We start from the raw sequence: 18,205 nt of genomic DNA, 5'->3' as shown, positions 1-18,205 counted from the left end.
AGTATTTTGAGACTAAATCAAAGCTATGATTAAAAAAAAAACAACACATTTTATACCTAAATTAAAAGGAACACTGTAGAAGCTGATGATGCTTTTTGATAATCCTGGATCATGTAGGAAATTCATGATGAAATTATATTTAGATCCATTTACATGGGAAAAGACCCCACATTCAAGAATTGTTTATCTACATTTGCTACTATGCATTAAGGTAAACAAACATACAATTCTAGTAAAAACAAATGATCAACATTTACTATGTCCAATATTACATTTTACTATGTTTTGCACTACTGATATTAGGGGATCAGTAATTTCAAGAACAAGTACAATTATATTAAAAACACATTATTCTGATAAATATTTTAAGGGAACCAATAATTAAAGTATTAAAATATAAACAAAAAAATACAAATTTCATTTATATATAGTGCAGGATACTAATAATTCATTTTGACATCTTACATATACCAAGATTTCAAGACAGTCTAGTGGAACATTTTATATACCACTTAAGACTTAAAATTTACTCATACACCAGTTTTTAAAAAAGGGCTACTGTCAGGTGTTAATATTTTGACCAGGCTTAAAACTTTTCTTGACAATTTCTGTGCTACTTTAGTCAGCTTAATAATAATTACTAAATCAAATATTTTGGCTTTGGCAATGCATTTTTTTCTTAAATAGTATATACATTTTAAAATACCCTAAATCAAGCACCCCAACATAACTAATTCTGAGAGACAGTTTCATTCCTATTGCATAAAACTCCCCAAATCATGTTTATCTGTGGTTAGAGGCTAGCCATTAAATTAAAAACTATTTAGACTTATTCTTATATTTTTTCCTCCCACAACAAATTATACAATTACAATTCTAATATACCACAATATTAATGATGTAGTAGTATAATTGAAGTAGCATTGATTCAATATTTAAAACAAGCCTCAACAACACAATTCACTAGATTGAACTAAAATTAGACCATTAATACTAATTTGTCCTTCTTTAATTAAAAGCATCCTAGACCTGGCACAAACTTAGGGTCTTAGCCTTATAACTGGATCAAGTATGATGAATGGGAATTCAAATGTTCATAGAAAACAGTGCTACTGGATACTAAAAAACAACTAATGAAGGAGTTACATTATTAAAAATCTTTATTTAGGTTTGGTCAGTACAGGTAAGATATAGTGGAGTCACAGAGCAATCTGCATTAACAGGATACAACAGTTCATAAAAACTGAGTAACTATGCACACAAAATTCTTAAACATTCAGTCACCTAAAGAGAAAATGCACAGATGTATGGTGGAAAAAACTGTAATTAACACTGAAACTACTAAGGGACTCCATCAACAGTCCAACTTTTAGTGATAAAACTACTGTACTGGGCAAACTTGGCAGTCATAAACCCACAACTACTATGACAAGTCTGAATGTTGCATAAGGAGAAGAACAGTATGAGTAAGAATGCCCTTACACAGCACGGGTTCTAGATATACATGGATTTGTACAGACATCATTGTGTTATACTTTGTGGAAATTATTTCCATTTTCAACTTCACATTAACTCATATAAAAATAACTTGAGCCTACACAAACGTCCTTTTAGCAACGTTCAACGTAATTAACTGTTACAATTTCCAAAGTGGCAGAGGTATTGAAGCAAAAACAAAAAAAAAAACCACACTGCACAAAAAGGCAAATTGTGACAAAAAGTATGCACTAATTAAAATTGTTTCTGGACAGTATCCTCTCCCAAATTAAATGACACTGTATAAAAATGTTGCTGGAAAAATGTTACAAAACTGAGCCCTGTACATTTACACTTGAGTCCAAACCATTCTGAACATGACGGGAACCCACAGTTCGGTTACCTTTCCCAGTCACTGCTTTCTCCTCTTGAGGATCATGATTGGAGTCTGTGTCATTTGAGTGGTGTGTGAGAGAGTTTTCACTGCCCGTGGGAGAGTCTACACTTTCATACCCAGTACTGAGTTGGTTTATGTAACTACTACCTCCTCTGCCAGTTCTCTCTTCAGAGTTGTTGGTGACCTTATTACCATTCCCTGGAGATGTAGGAAAGTCATCTTCTGTTGTGTTACCCTCCCTAAAAAATCCAGGCCCAGACGTCCTCTGATGGGAGGAGCTGCCGTTACTTGGTCCATTAGCCAGACGGCTGCAGTCTTTACCCATGATCTCTCCCTGGTCTAAAGGTTCAGAAGATGGAGTCCTGCTGGTACCTGGAACTGAGGCCTGGGATTGCTGCTGCTGGTATTGAGCCAACTGTTGGCGAGTCTCCTTCAGTTGTTGCTGAAGAACTAGAATGGTACTCTGCATACCCTCTACCTCTTCGTCAAGCTGAATAATGAAGTCATTCAGTTCTGTACAAAGAAAAAGTAAAATCTGCTTTTAATATAATTTAAAAATGAGTTTCACATAGTAGGATAGTACCAGAATTGAAAAAATGGCATAATCAAGTAAAATAATGACAAATGTAGTCTGAAATTTATCTGGGGTTAACTTTTCAGGTCAATTTCACATATTTATACATGATATGGATTCCACTGGAGGTTATCTTCTGAAACCTTCTTAAGGAAAGTTGCTTAAAATGAAGGTTAAAAGAAAAAAAGTAAAATGGTCTACTACACATCAATATGTATGAATACTTAATATTAAGACAATTCATAGGCTAAGCACTGCTAGTTAGGAAATCCTCTGAATGCACACATTTTATCTGACTCTACAAAATAGTTACAAAACACATTTTTAGGATTTAGAAAAGAGAAGGGGAAACACTAGAAGGGAAGAGTTACAACTTCCTTAAAAATCTCTAAGGCACATAAGAAAAACTTAGAATATGTGGCAAATTTTGGTAGGCTGTATGGATAAATCATGTTTTATAAAACTTATAGATAATAGAGCCTGTTAGAAGTAAAAGAATCAGATAATATATTTTAAGATATTATTCAGCATTTTATCTTTAGTCCAATTAAATTCATGTTTCAAATATGAATTCTACTTTGAAGAATCAATTCTTAGATATTTCTCATTATACATTCTCCATAGCTCCTAAAGAAATGGATATATAGAATGGCTGCAGCTATGCAAACTGGCCAGAGTACACATATGTTGTCCTGCCTCCTTTAAACATTTAAAATATATATACATGATCACTTAATAATTTGGACAACTTAAAAGAGGCCTTTGGGTTCATAGGAAACCCATAGTTTAAATGTCCCTTTGTTGACTCCTGTTCCCTTTTCCATCCTTCAAATATTTCTTTCTCCTGTAGTAGAACTTGAACTACTATATTCAAGTTGGCAGGTTTTTAAAGTCAGTGCAAAATTTTCAAGGAAACACTATTCAGAAAGCCCTTACCATCCTGACTGCTTTTAAGTTCTTCACTATATTTCTTCTGTAAAGCCAACTCTGCTTCAAGTTGTGCAATACGCCCCTGGGACAGTTGCCTTCCAAGCTCTTGATTCTCCTGAATTAACATTCGACACTTCGCCATTAACTTTTTGCCTGTTTGGCTGCAAAGGAAAGAGTCATCCATCACAAAATGAAAACAAAATGTTTTGTAATCTTCCTTGAGTATAATTTTAATAGCGATAGTAAATGTTTTCCAGATATCACATAATTACACATTACAGCTCGAAACAGCTAGATCACAACAGTATCTCCCTATAATTACCATTTTTTCCTCTTGTGCATGTTGATCTTCAGCATTTCAGTTACTTGATGTCAGAAGTAAAAAGGAAAACTTAAAACATAAATGGCTAAAATGGCCATTTCTTGCTTTTATATTAATCACAACAATACATTCTATCTGGAACCTACTCATCTTTACCCCAATTTACAAAAGCAAAACAAAACAAAAACAAAATGCACCTGGGTATCTAAATATAGAGCACATTACCAAGAACGTTATCAAACATTTTGCTTAGTGAATAATAATTAAGTAGTAAATATGAAAGCTTTATATTCAAAATAGGTGTACTCCAGGAATGCCCTTTAAAAAAATCTCAACATACACACATACTAAAGTGTGTGTATGTTTGGAGAAAGGGTAATAATGTAAGGAGTGTTGGTAAAAAAAAAAATCAATAACATTTTAATTAAGAGCATTTAATTTAAATTTGACCTTTTAGGAAGACACACTCCTTTGTGGATCATATCCATTTCATAATGTTTATACAAGTTTGATATTTAAAGAAATTCATAAGGCTCTTTCCTAAAACAAAGAATTTATAGAAGTATATAGCACCTTATTTACCAATTTTATAAACTTCTTTATATATTAGTTTCTCCTAAGTTTGCACTCATTTATAGTTCAATTTAGGGTTTATGGACACACTTATTAGTGTTAGATATTTGTAATCTTGGGTACAAAATGAGGATCTGGGGATAGAAGAAGACTAGGGAATATATTTTTTAAACAACAAATGCAAACATATTTACAAACAACAACGCAAGAATGAGAATCTGCTGATACCCTTAAAAACAGTCTGTCAAAAAATGGAGCGAAAAAATTTGTATTCAGCAAATATAAAACTTTTAACATATAATTCATTATCCTTTAAAAAAATCTGATTAAATTTAAAGAATCTTTTATAAGGATAGAATAATATTGTTGTCACTAAGTCACAAATTAATAGAGATCTTAAAGATAAAAATAAGCTCCTATAAAGAATTCAAAGATTTTCCTTGAATCAAAATTAAATCAGGTGTTTCAAAGAAACAACACAGGTTATATATCCCCAAAACCCAGTGCCAATACTGTATCCTTAAATCTTTCTGTTAAGGTTTTCCATACTTTCTAGATGTGTTGCTCCAAATGGCATCTGGTGTAGTCAAGTCTTGAAAACTTAACAATGGGAACATAATACAAGCACTTGTGCTCTGTCCTTGACGCGACGTCCATTGCCAGGTCTTGTAGTTAGTTCAAATAATATTCAGTTTCAAATACAAAGTATGAAACATGGCTAACCCTAGACAACTGGGGCTTAGGCAACACAAAACCAATTACAAAGACATAAGCATTTATTTAGCAAAGTTCCAAGTCACCACCTAATAGGGGAATTATTCTGTTTCATTTTAAAAAAAGATCTGATTTGCTATTTAGTATTCTTGTTCACTATCAAATTCTGTGAAAGGTTTCCTTAGAATGCAAATTGTAATTTGTAATGTTATAGTTCCTAAAATTTTATAATAATTTAGAGTCAATTAGGAAGCTCAGGTAGTAAAGATAGTTTGAGATGGATGTTATAGTCATAACCAGAAGCAGAACTTATCAAAATTTTCTTCATAAATACTCAGTGATTTGCTTTCCTTGCATTATCTGCAGAAAGGAATAAAATCAGTGTTTTTGACTACCATGTAAATTATTCTTGACATGCTAGCTTCCGTAAGGATATAAACGGACATTAGTTACAAAATTAATTGAACTGTTTGTTTCTCCTAAAGTTTTAAGCATGATGTTTAACTAACTCTATGTATCATAAAATATGACAAGGGATGAACTGTTTTATGTACACAAAGAAATTTAGACCTTTTTAGAAGCATTTTAATGATGTTTCCTTCTATTTCCAAAATTGATACAATTACTCTATGTATTAGATGGTTATTGTATTCTATTTGAGTTTTCCATCATAAGGTAGTAACTATACAAAAACTAAACTATATCTAACTTGGCAAATTCAGAAAAATTGTTTATGAGACTATATAATAAAAAAAACCTGTGTCTCTGTAATAAGTTTTAAAATTTAGAAGTAACCTTTTTGAATCTATAAACCAAATAGGGTAATCAACAAATATTCTGAAAAGGGACATATAATATTATGACATTGTTACCCAGGTTTCTTTCTCTTTTTTGAAGGAACTATGGCTTCCTGAGAGATACATCTACTTAAATATTTAAGTGAAAATGGGTAAACCAAAAACACTGATACTAATAAATGTTTCTAAAATGCTATCTTCACAAAACATGTTGTAAATATTTCCCCAAGTTCTCCTCAAAAATAAGAAATGCATTATGAAAACAATTATAAATTTCTATTTGAATTATACAAGAATATTGTTAAACCAATAAAAATCTGTTTAAAAGGCAATCACATAATTAATAATCTGAGATAATCTCTTTTATATTCTGCAATGAAAAAAATGTAGACCTCAGTGTTCTAATTACCTATGTAACAAGTAAAAAGAAAAACAATATCATATAATGACTTGAGTAAATACATGTCAATAAAATTTCCTATAATTTCAAAATCATTCCCTTTTACCTTTAATGGCAAAAAGTTCATACAGAAGTCTCTATACTGTCACAATTGGCTAATTTAAAACACAGAATTATTTGTTTTAAAAAGTTTAAAACCATTTTTTTGGTTGAAAAGTATACAAACACCACCACCCCACCACCACCAGCCCTCCCACTGCCCCACATAACAGTTCCCTAAATTGTACACATTCAAGATACTTACAATTGATTTGAATGATTAAGAGAGAACTTAAGTCACCTTTCATAAATATTACATTTAAACGCTGGGATATGCTGGAACATTTATCTTCCACTCATCTTAGAATCCAATATCACCTTATGAAAACTTGATTTGGTGATTTTTAGAATGATCTGAAGAAAAAAATTCACCTCCAGGAATAGTCGGATGGAGACATGAAGAAGTAATGCCTTATTTTATCTAAGTGAGCAAATGGATTTGCTAGCAACGAATACTAGACCTCTGCCAATTCACAAAACATCAAAATTCTGCCAGCCCACATTTCCAAGACTGACACCCCAATCTTCAGGCAGGCATTCTGTGAAGTTGTCCCACAATATTACTGCAATGTCTTGGGACAGAATGACAAAAAGTACCAAGAATGACAAAGCTCCTTGACTGATATCAGCTGGATAAATGCAGGTCTTTAAGAAGTGAGAAATAAAAAGCCTTTTTCCTTCATTTTGAAGAGCACAACAACACTCTTCCAACTGCCCTTAATAGCCCCCAATTATCCAAAATACAACAGAATAAATCAATAGTATTCCTTGAGCTATTACAACTATTTCAAGGCATATTTTAAGTCAAGAGTAATTACAAAAGGCCCCAATACAATTTGAAATAAAAACACATCCCCATTAACACTGAAGAACGGTTGCCATTATATAATGTGCCTAATTGATGTGGAGATGTCATAATTTTCATGATACTGCAAAAAAAAAAATGCAGTAAGGCTTATCACAACCAATATCCTTATACAGTTTAGTTGTGAAATGATAGTATATAATGCTTCAGACAATTTAAATTTATAGATACTACACCTTCATTTTTGTACAGTTCTGAATCAAATTATCTACATCATTTGCAACCAAAGAACACAAAGCACAAAAGAGCCCCAAACTAGATGGGCCCAAAGGTAAGCATATGTACTACGACTGGTATGTGTTACTTGACCCTGTCATGGCTATTGAAGCAAATAAACCCTTTATATATATAGATATAGCAAAATTCACCTCATTTGAGTTTTGACCCAGAAGTTCAAAGAATAAGCAGGAAGTCCACAGTCTTATTGGCAAAACTGACTTCTAGTGTCTCTAAGTCACTAGGCTCAAGGTTAAGAGCGAAGCATATTCCATTTTTACATTTTACTGGAATTTTACATGTTCAATTCATGATTTAAAATCTCTAGGTTTTCTTTCCTCCAAACTGTCTGTAGACACAATGTGCCACAGACTTAAGACTTCTGTTTCTCCCTCTATTTTCTTCAAACAGAAACACTTGTCAAGTGTCTACATGTTCTAGAAAGGGAATTTTTTTTCGGAGTTGGCCACTTCTTCGGAATAGTCCGACGCTGTCAGGCCTCTGAAGCAAGGGGGGGGAGGAGAGAAAAAGCTGAAACACAAGGTTCATCTGGTAAGTTTTACATTAAGCATTACAAGCTGGACAGTATAAGAATGTGGCTTTTTTGGCTCAAAACGTCTGAGTCTTGGTGTGGAAACGAGTACTTGGCTGTCCCACCATAGCATTCTCGTAGTGGGACTGTCAGGGAAGTCTTGACTGGGGAGTATGTTTTGTTTACCTATCAGGCGTAAATTTCCAGGCACTCAGTTCATTTTGGGCTTGTTCCAGTTTGTCTTTAGTCTGTTCCAGTTCACCTTTCATTTTTAGGAAAAACAAGTTGATTGCTGGGTCCACCATCGTTGATCTCAGTTGGGCAACACTAGGCTGCTGGACTTGCTTGAGGTACTGGATTTGAGTCTGTGCAAAATAAAAAATAAACTGTTACTACCACATTAAAGAAAGAGCTACTGTCCATGTCAGGCAACAGTTTGAATTATGTACAAATAACGATGGCCCCTCCCCCCTTTCCCTAAGGCAAACAGCCCCAAAGAGAGAAAATACTTGGTACATTGATTAAATAAAACCTATTAAAAGCCTCTCCAAGTGCTTTTAAATCAACAAAAAATAGCTGTAATTTTTTGTTAGGCTGCTTGATTTTTACCATTTATAAAAACTCCATATTTTCTGTCTTAGTATCAATTCTAAGACAGAAGAGTAGCAAGGGCTAAGTAATCAGGGTTAAATGACTTGCCCAGGTTCACACAACTAGAAGTGTTTGAGGTCAAATTTGAACCCAGGCCTCCCAACTCTATCCTTTGATTTTACCATTTATTGAAACAGTAAGCCTGAATCCAAAGACCACATCTATGTAACGTCAAAAGCACCTATGCTAGTGATATTTGGGATTGGAAATAAAAATGTGTTCAACTATATTATAAGCCTACAGGAGAAAAATTGAATAGTTCCATAAAAGGTAAGCAATTTCTGCTTTCAAAATATATTATTATGGGAAAAATTTATTTGATTTAGAAAAATGCAAGTGTATAGAAAACAATATTGCATGAAAAAGAATTTCCACATAACTTTAACAAGTTAATGTAATGTCTAACACTGGAATCTAGCTTGAAATTGAATAGTTTTCATATAAAATGAGCGAATAGACTGAACTTGGGTTTAACAACAAAAAGCACATCTTTAGTTTTATGTGTGTGTGTGTGTGTGTGTGTGTGTGTGTGTGTGTCTATTGCATACCTGTAAAAAACCCAAAAAACCCACCACAAAAATATAACTACAAACAAGACTCATATTAACAGAAACTTTTGAAGTAGGGTATTGATAACTAGATTTCACTGGTAAATATTCCTGGTGAGGAAATTCTTCCCTACTAATCCTGATCTGTATCACATATAGTATGAGTTGCCTGGGCCACTAAATTTAAGTGTCTTGCCCTGAGCCATGCCACCAGTATGACAAAAATAGGTAGGATTCTAATTCAGGTTGTTCTGACTTCTAGGTTGGCCTTCTAACCACCATCTTACAGAATCTCTCACATAAATAGAGGAAAATATATCACAAAGTTAAAAGTTTTGGTCTTTGGTTTGGCATTGTAATGGTTAACTTAAAAAACAGTATGGCAGATTTAAGAAACAAAATTGTAACATAAGCAACTTAAAATATATGGCCAACACACATGTATCCCGCTCACCTCCCTACCCCAGCATACTTTTACATGAAATTCCAAATTGTCCACATCATAATTATTTACAGGCATAGTAAAATTCCCACTGTAGAGGGGAAAATAAGTGTTACAACTTTACAAAAAGCATCATTTGAAAGTTTAATTTTTGTTTATCCTTAATTTATGAATTTAAGATAAATTCTCATTAAGATAGGGCATCCTGTCATTATACATTATGTGTGAGGTTTCTTAATGACATTTTCTCAGATTGAGAAAGTCCTCTTGTTTATTTAGTCAATTCACAAACTTGATCTATCTTCTGTAAAGATAATTTAGAGTTGTATAATCTAAATTTCACACTTCATTAGATTTTTTCCCATGGGGTGATGTCAAAACTGTGGTGTATCAATCAAAACCTCATTCTTTGGATGATCTTAAGACTAAGATTACAAATACAGTTGTTTCAATCACTGAACAGCAAAGTTTGAAAATGAATAGAGTTGTATAGCATAAGAAAGTGGTTATGCTGAATTTTATTAAGAAACACCTTAAAAATTTAAATACTAGGGGCAGCTGGGTAGCTCAGTGGATGGAGAGCCAGGCATAGAGATGGGAGGTCCTAGGTTCAAATCTGGCCTCAGACACTTCCCAGTTGTGTGACCCTGGGCAAGTCACTTGACCCCCATTGTCTAGCCCTTAACACTCTTCTGCCTTGGAGCCAATACACAGTATTGACTCCAAGATGGAAGGCAAGGGTTAAAAAAAAATTTTTTTTAATGCTTTCATGGGGGGGGGGGGGGGGGGGGCGGGCGCCACGGCAAGTTTGTAATATTCATACTTCTAAAATTGCACTAAGACTCATGAGCACCCTTTATAAATTTATATTTAGCAATTTACAAAATACAACTAACATTAATCCTCTTAACCCAAAGTAGATTTAGTTCATGTGACTTGTCCCAAAAGCTAAAATAAGATTATAGCTGATGCTTTTAAAAACATCTTTGCTCTCCTCTTTAAGTGGCATGCTGTAGGGATCATAACTTATTTCAGCATACATTTATTTTTGGGTTATTTTTTAAAGTTTATATGTTCTACATAAAATTAAAGTTTAAAAATGCTTATAGAGAATCTGTTTATCAAAATGGCCATAGATTTTTAGGGCAGGGCAAGACTGACAAAAGGAACTATGATTTCACTAGTGCAGGGAGCTATAGAGGAGGAACTTGTTGCCTATCAAAGCAGGCTGGTAACTTCTCTGCAATTTATGGTTTTAAGAATTGCTTAGAACACTTAGAAGTTAAGTAAGTTGCCCAGGGTCAAATGGACAGAATGTGTCAGAGGAGGGACTTGAAATAGGATTCTGCAGGCTTGAAGGCCTATTCCCCTGCCCATGATGCTTCTAAACATGTAATCATTGATAATAATTACAATGCCAGTTCACATACAACTATGTTACACACAATGACAATTCATAAAAGGTCCTAAAGAGTGCTGATATTATAAATTTAGTTGTTAATGGGAAAAATAGAGCAAATGCTATTTAAGTTCTAATAGACAATTTTCTTTTCAAAGATACTTTTAAAAATCAATTAAGACAAAAAAAAAACCAAAAACAAGGAAGATACCACCAACTCTTGCCTCATTTGTGGATATGAAAATCCAACTGGGGCAAAAATACCATAATAAATTGGGCCAGTGCCTTTAGAATACTGAAGTCATTTAAGAAATGATTTAAAATAGAAAATCAGTTAACTCATTCATAACTTTTTGACATTTTAATGGAAACAACAATCACCATTCCATTTTAATGACAATGATAGTTAACTTATATCTCAACCAAATCTATCTCTGCAAGAACTTAGAAGCCAAATGCCTACTCTGTTTCATGTAATGACAGTATCAACCATTGGAATTACTGCAACAAAACAGGGGAAAAGTTTCTGAAAGTAATACATTTAATTAGTAACTCTCTTTGAAGAATAAAGGGAAGTTTCTGAAAGTGGTTTATAATCATTTCCTCTCTCTACTTCTCAGTAGACTTAGGCCTGGAAGGGGATGTTATCTATCTTCTCCTAACATGGAATTGGAAACAGGAAGAATTTTTAGAACAGAAAATGATGTAGTTCTTTAAATTCCTTTTGAGGTCAAGTTTTTAATATTCATTCAATTAAATAAAAGAATACATTACAGGGAATCACAATTTTGGGTTACTTTCAATAAACATCATCATTAGCATGGATAATTGAGAATTGGAAGTAGTTCTAAAGACCTCTGTGCTTAAATATTTTAAAGATGAAGAAAATGAGATACATTAAATGCTTTTCTTTGAATGATAAGCAACATAAGAGCTAGCTACATAGTTTGAAATTTTAGGCTTCTCATCAAACAACACAGGAACAATAATGGGGTAAGATAGTGAATAGAAAATCCTATCTTGCATACACAAAATTTTTGAGCTAAATAAAAGCACCTTTTGTGCCTTCTAAGATCTCAGAGTTGAGTTGTGCTAAGTATTTATGGAATTCTGACAAAATTCAACTTCAAGACATGCATTTTAGATTAATTTGAATTACTTGATAGGGTCTCAAGAAAGATAATCCAATCTGTCTTCCACAGAGCTGCCAAATATATTGATCTGACCACAGGACTAAAGAATCCCTGCTGAGTGTGGTTCCTTATTATTTCTAGGATAAGATACAAATTCTTACGGAAATTTTAAAGCCCTTTACAGTCTGGTTCCATATATTTTTTCACATTATTCCCTTTACACACTATCTGTTCCAGCAAAACTGATCTACTAGTCACATACATGAATAGGGTATTCTATTCTTTGCCTCCATGCCTCTGCACACTGTTTTCATTATGTCTGGAATGTACTCTCCAACTCAGTTCTAGCACTTGGCATCATTTGTTTTCTTAAAGCTTTATCTAAGGTTTGAAACTTTCCTAAGCCTAATTGTTAGTATTCTCTACCTTTTCAGAGTATCATATATGGCCTTCCCATCCACCATACTGATATTCTCATATGTTGTCTTCCCAGTTAAAGTGTAAGCTCATTAGGAGCAGGATCCTTTTGTTTTAAATTTTAAAAAAATTATTACCACACAAAACATATTTCTGTATTATTCATTTTTGTAAGTGAATAATCTTATAAAACCTAAACCCTAAAACATATACCCAGATAAACAAGTGATAAATCATGTTTTCATCTGCATTTAGGGATCCTAAATTCTGATTGCTATCTTGGAAGGCACAAAAGGTGCTTTTGTTTAGCTCAAGTTTTTGAACTTAATAGAAAGTGCTTGATATATAATAAAAGCTTAATAAATGCCCTCTCATTCATTCAAGTGCAGTGATAGCCTCGGAAGGACTGACATTAATTGAGGCTATGTATTAAGAAGTGTTTTAAGTTTAATCTTGTTGGCCACTACCATTGAATAAGAAATAGGACTTTGCATTCAGATGCAAGATAAAAAATCCTCAAGACACTCACAATGTGTTAAGGCAGGATAGAAAATAAACTAAAATGTAACCCTGAGCTTTAGTTTACAATCTTGTTAAATAGGATAACTATATTTTATTATAAATTTAAAAACACTGTATTAGAGGATAGATGATAGAAATGAGACACACTGTCTAGACATTATTATCAATTTTCCATATATAAAACCCATTTAGAAGAGGCAAGTTTTGAATTAGCAATAGTAATTTGGCTGACAAGTTCTAAGCTGTTAGTAAAAATATGGTTTTAGAATAGTTTTAAAGACCTAGTGGGAGATTATCCTGCTTGGAAGAAATTAGGAATTTGGGCAGGGGGCCTACACAGTAGTAGAAAACTAATAAATTTCACTTTTGTTTTCAAAGCTATTCTGAACTAGTGAAAAATGTGGAGTATTACCGAAAACAAGGTGAATAATGAATAAATAATACTATGGAAAAAGCTATAGCAAGATTTAAGAAAGCAAGGGGCAAGAACTAAGAAAAGCAGCTCATGGTGTTTTCCTTGAAAAGTATTCTTAAATACAAGTGACTGATGACTGACTTGGTAAACATCAAAGATGCATCAAGTGGAGATATTTAAGTGTAGCTCAAAGTGAATAGGAATACTCCAAAGGAGTAAAACATTATCCCTAGGCTTTGTTTAAAATGATTCAATAAGGCTGTTAACAGCTCATAGGTATGGGTAGAAGGATGAGTTCCAGAGGTCAAGACTAAACTCTAAAGAATAAATGTGACAATCTTAGAAGTCATCTAATGTAATTTAGTCAAAGCACAAATTCTACCTACAGAATACTAGAGTGATGATGTAGCCTCTACTAAAGAGTTTCAAGGTTAAGGAACTCACTGCTCTAAAAAGCAGCCTAAAATTTCAATTAAATGAACATTTATTAAGTATCCTCTGTATGTAAGAAAGAAAAGAAAAACCTGTTCTTAAAGAAGCTAACATTCTATTGAAAAAGGGGTATGTGGGTTAGGGATCAAGAATAGCATAAATAAGCTAAAGCACACAGAGAAGAAAAACAAGATGGAACACTATATTTGAAGATCTCTTGAGGGGGTGGAAGTATTTTTATAGAACAGATCACATATTCAAATTGTACCTTAAAGGAAAGGAGTGATCTATAGGTGTAATCTGGGGTCAGAGAAGTCCAGTAGGGATGGGGGAATAACAGTCTAATGTAGGGCTGGTGAAGATTTCAGGACAGTAGAAGAGGATAGGACGGGACTGGAATACAGCAAATTATCCAATTAGCCAGGACGTAGGAAGTATAGAAATATATAAAAGCAATGATTATCACAATCAAAGGCAAAAAATTTTATAGAGAATGAGAAAGGAGGCACTAGAATCAATACTGTTAACAAGTAGATACCGAAATGGTGGGATTTAAAAGTTATAGTGGAGATACAGATAGCTTACTCCATAAAGAGAAGAGAGAACAAAAAGATTAAGTCAATGGAGGTATAATAAAGGTCTTTTATGGCTGAGGTAAATCTCACTTGAATTCATAAGAAGTGGCTCCAGTCACTCCATGTTATTTTGAGACACAATGACTTCTGGTTACATGTCTCCACTGACAAGTCAGTAAAAAAAAACAAAATGCAGAATACAGAATGATACATATTTTTCCTTAGTCTAGAATAAAAAAAAGTTAAACCTAAATACTACATGTAATTGTTGGAAGGCTAAGTGAAACCTGAAAAAAAAAATTTATTTAGGTGGTTTAAATTCAGATAAGGCGAGAAAATGAAATGGCAAAAAGAAATTTTTTTAAGATTAAAAAGATCACAAAGATACAGATGGTGAATCAGTGATATGATTGACTCAGAGAATAAAAGGAGAGGAAACTGAATTAATTAACTCCTTGAGATAAAATTGTTTATATAAAGGACATAAGAGTATTAATTCTTTAAAGGTTAGGTAGGAATTTCAGAGACTCCAGCTTAAAAAAAGAAAAGAAAAAAAAATTAAACCAACAACTCTCAAATAAATCAAACCAAACCACCCCCACCCCCCAAACCAAAACAACAACAACAACAACAACAACAACAAAAACAAAAAACAACCACAAAGTGTCAAAAGGTTATTCTTAGATTGGCAAAGTCTAAATTTAGTCTAACATTTTTCAGGTCAAATTTTATATATGCCAATGCTGAAATATGCTCAATGTTAATATGTTGTATTAAGAACACAGTGTAAATAATACATAAAAAATAATTTTGTAAACCATTTTTGAAAGACATATGAAACTTTAAATACTTACAGTACACTCTTGCATCTCTTGTTCCTTGGTTGCCAGTCTCATCACAAGTATATTCTCTCTTCTTGCAGACTCCTGTTGCTGCTGCTTTAGTTTTTCTTCAGACTCTCTCAAGCCAGTTACATCATTAGCTAATGTTTTTGATAAAAATGGAGGGGGGGAAAAAGAAAATCATATTGAGATTGCTTGAAACATCATTTGCAATAGTAAATAGAACCATTTGCTTCAAATCCATTGAATGCAAGGGTTAAAAAAATCTCAAATCAAAGTTCAGGATGCTAATACCACTTTTAAGACATGGGCTCTAAATCAGTCTACTTCAGAAAGCTATATCATTTTTATAAAGTAAACAAACAAAAAAAGAGCTTTCTAGTAATGAGTTTAAAAGAATAAAGTTCAATAATCTAATCCAGGGCTCCTTATCCTCCCTCTAAAAAACTTTTGGAAGAACTTTCACCATACATAATTGCTTATATTTATATATTGAATTATTGTTTAAAAAGCAATCTTTTAACAAGAACAAGAAATTGGTAGTTATTAAGTGTTAGCCTCATTTCAGATATGAGGAACCAAAGGTCAAAGTAGATAGGGGAGTCAAGTCATATAGATTAAAAAAACAAAAACAAAAAAACCTTTCTGACCTCAATTCTAATGCTATTTTCATACTATCAGTGGCCTCTTCCTAAGAAGTATCAAAAAATCTATAAATTTATCATTTCTACAAATTTTAGCACATCATTATAACTGTAATAAGATTTTTTTAAATTAAGGTTTAAAAAGTTCTTTGAAGTTTAAAAAAGTCTAGATAAAATAAAATTTTATACACACACATACACATGAATATTTTATATTATATACTAGAATGTTACAACTTATAAATGTTGCCAACATATAATTTCCTCAGCTGGGGACAAAGGTTGTTTTCTATTCTAAACTGTAAAGACTGTTACTATGACTTTTTTAAGGTGACCATTTAAAATTTCAAAGCAATAAAAGTTTTTGGGTTATCCAATTTTAGTATTCATTTTCAACTTTTTGGGTGTACTATGCATTTATCTGGAACCTGATGAAACTAAAGGATCTCTTCTTCGAATAAGATTTTCAAATAATTGAAGGAAAGGATAAATTTCAGTTAGAAGTTAAGGAAAATAAAGATGTAATGTTTTTCTCATAAGTTTGGTGATTCCTTGAAATCTGTTCAAGAATTCCTTAGAGGTCTATGAACCCTTGTTTAAGAACAATTATTCTATACTGACATTAAATTCTGATATCTATAATGGTATAGAAGTGACCCATAGTTTTTGAAGGCTATGCCAATGACAAAAAGATCTCATTAAGTTGAAATGGGTTCAAGTTTGGGCTTAGAAATAGAATTCTTTTATGGTGTCACTGTGAAGACCAGTCTAAATATATTTGGACAGAATGAAGACTACAAGAATTGTTAGCCAGTAGAGAATGAATGTTTTGGGCTATAGAAACTTATGAAAACATATAAAGGGAGGAAGATCTGTCAGTGGAGGGAGTACCCATACTAATGAAATCACAGATCATGTGAAGTACTGAAACTTGCTTAATGTGATACAATTAAAGCCATTGTGTAATAGCATATGTTGCCTTTGCATACTCACACTGAAATCTGTACTGCCATTTGCAAAATTTTATTTTTCAAGTTATAGCAATCTATTCTTAAAGAGGTTGAAACTTGGGTTACTTACAGTTTAAGTCTGTGTACTTGCCCTCCAAAGCTTGTACGTATGCTTCATATTGTTTCCACCTATTACAACAACAAATTCTTCAGTTTATTAAACAGGTTAAAGATGCTTTTATAATAGCAGCTTGTATTTATATATAGCACTTGAAGGTTTATAAAATACTTTCCTCAAAACAATCCTGTGGGATACATAATAGTACAAAGACAACCTCATTTTAAAGATTAAATTCAATTCTAAGCACTCAGTAGGCCCTTAAACATTTACTGATTCAACTATTAAATACTTACTAGACTTGACAGATGAGGAAATTGAAGTTCAGAGAAGTTAAATTGTCCAAGGGGACTTAAATCCTTTTACAGGACCTTTGATAAGAACTAAAGATTTAGAAAGAATTCATGTAGGGTATAAATTTATCAATAAATTATAACCCCATCAGTAACAAAATAAGCCTATCAAAACAAAATAGAGGAAAATGTGTATCTCACTTTCCAAAAAAGTGCTCAGGCAATGTGCACTATAAGTACTATTAATAAATTCTTGGATTGACTCAAACTCAAAGAGTGTGAGTGAGCACATGAAAATAGAATGGCACACTGGAATGAATATTGGATTTGGAACCAGAGGGACTTGGGGTTTTGATTCCAAAACTGATGGTTTTATTTGTGTGACATTGTACAGCTCACCAATTCACCTTTCTAGGTCTCAGTTTCTATAAATAAAGACTAGATTACCACTTAACTCCCCAAATTCCTATTCTGTGGTTCAACAGGCTAAAAACTGAGTGAATGATTCTAATTCTTGACTCATTTTTGGCATTATTCTAGAACTTTTAGTAACTTATTTGAACATAAAATACTATTCACGTATATGAATACCATAATTCAATAAGTATAAAAGTTGATAATTATTTACTGACTGTAGGATAGCTCTATATAAATATTACCATTGTCTTGATGTTGCTATACTGTTGATAGCTACAGCAGATGGGTAGCAGAGATCTTTTTGTTGGTTATGGTTAGTGAAAACTCTACCATCCTCAGCTCCTTGGTGCTAATTAATCAACTGCTGCTTTTGTTAGCAGACTATTCAGAAAACTGCAGTTTCCAAAGTTATTTAAAGAGAGAATTTTTATCATAGACACATTCATACCAATTTTGGGAAAAATTATTTTCTTCTTACCTCCCTAACATTTAAAAAAATTTTTTAAAAATGT

At 32.7% G+C, this 18,205-nt stretch overlaps 1 protein-coding gene across 2 annotated transcripts in view; it reads right to left on the bottom strand.

Annotated features, from left to right (window-relative positions):
- Window positions 1-1,142: 1,142 nt before the first annotated feature.
- Window positions 1,143-18,205, bottom strand: part of WTAP (WT1 associated protein) — a 33,137-nt gene continuing 16,074 nt past the window's right edge. For both annotated transcript variants that reach the window (XM_007484850.3, XM_056819009.1), the window contains exons 4-8: window positions 16,996-17,054; window positions 15,284-15,411; window positions 8,082-8,260; window positions 3,384-3,538; window positions 1,143-2,386 (exon numbers count right to left, since the gene is read on the bottom strand). In XM_007484850.3, coding sequence (XP_007484912.1) covers window positions 1,803-2,386; window positions 3,384-3,538; window positions 8,082-8,260; window positions 15,284-15,411; window positions 16,996-17,054 — 1,105 coding nt within the window. In that variant the 3' untranslated portion in view covers window positions 1,143-1,802. The remainder of the gene's footprint in view (window positions 2,387-3,383; window positions 3,539-8,081; window positions 8,261-15,283; window positions 15,412-16,995; window positions 17,055-18,205) is intronic.

This window comes from Monodelphis domestica, chromosome 2, assembly GCF_027887165.1.
Source record: "Monodelphis domestica isolate mMonDom1 chromosome 2, mMonDom1.pri, whole genome shotgun sequence".
In the NCBI taxonomy this organism is placed as follows: Eukaryota; Metazoa; Chordata; class Mammalia; order Didelphimorphia; family Didelphidae; genus Monodelphis; species Monodelphis domestica.
The sequence above is the reverse complement of the archived record's forward strand: the minus strand, read 5'-3'. Positions and strand labels throughout refer to the sequence as shown.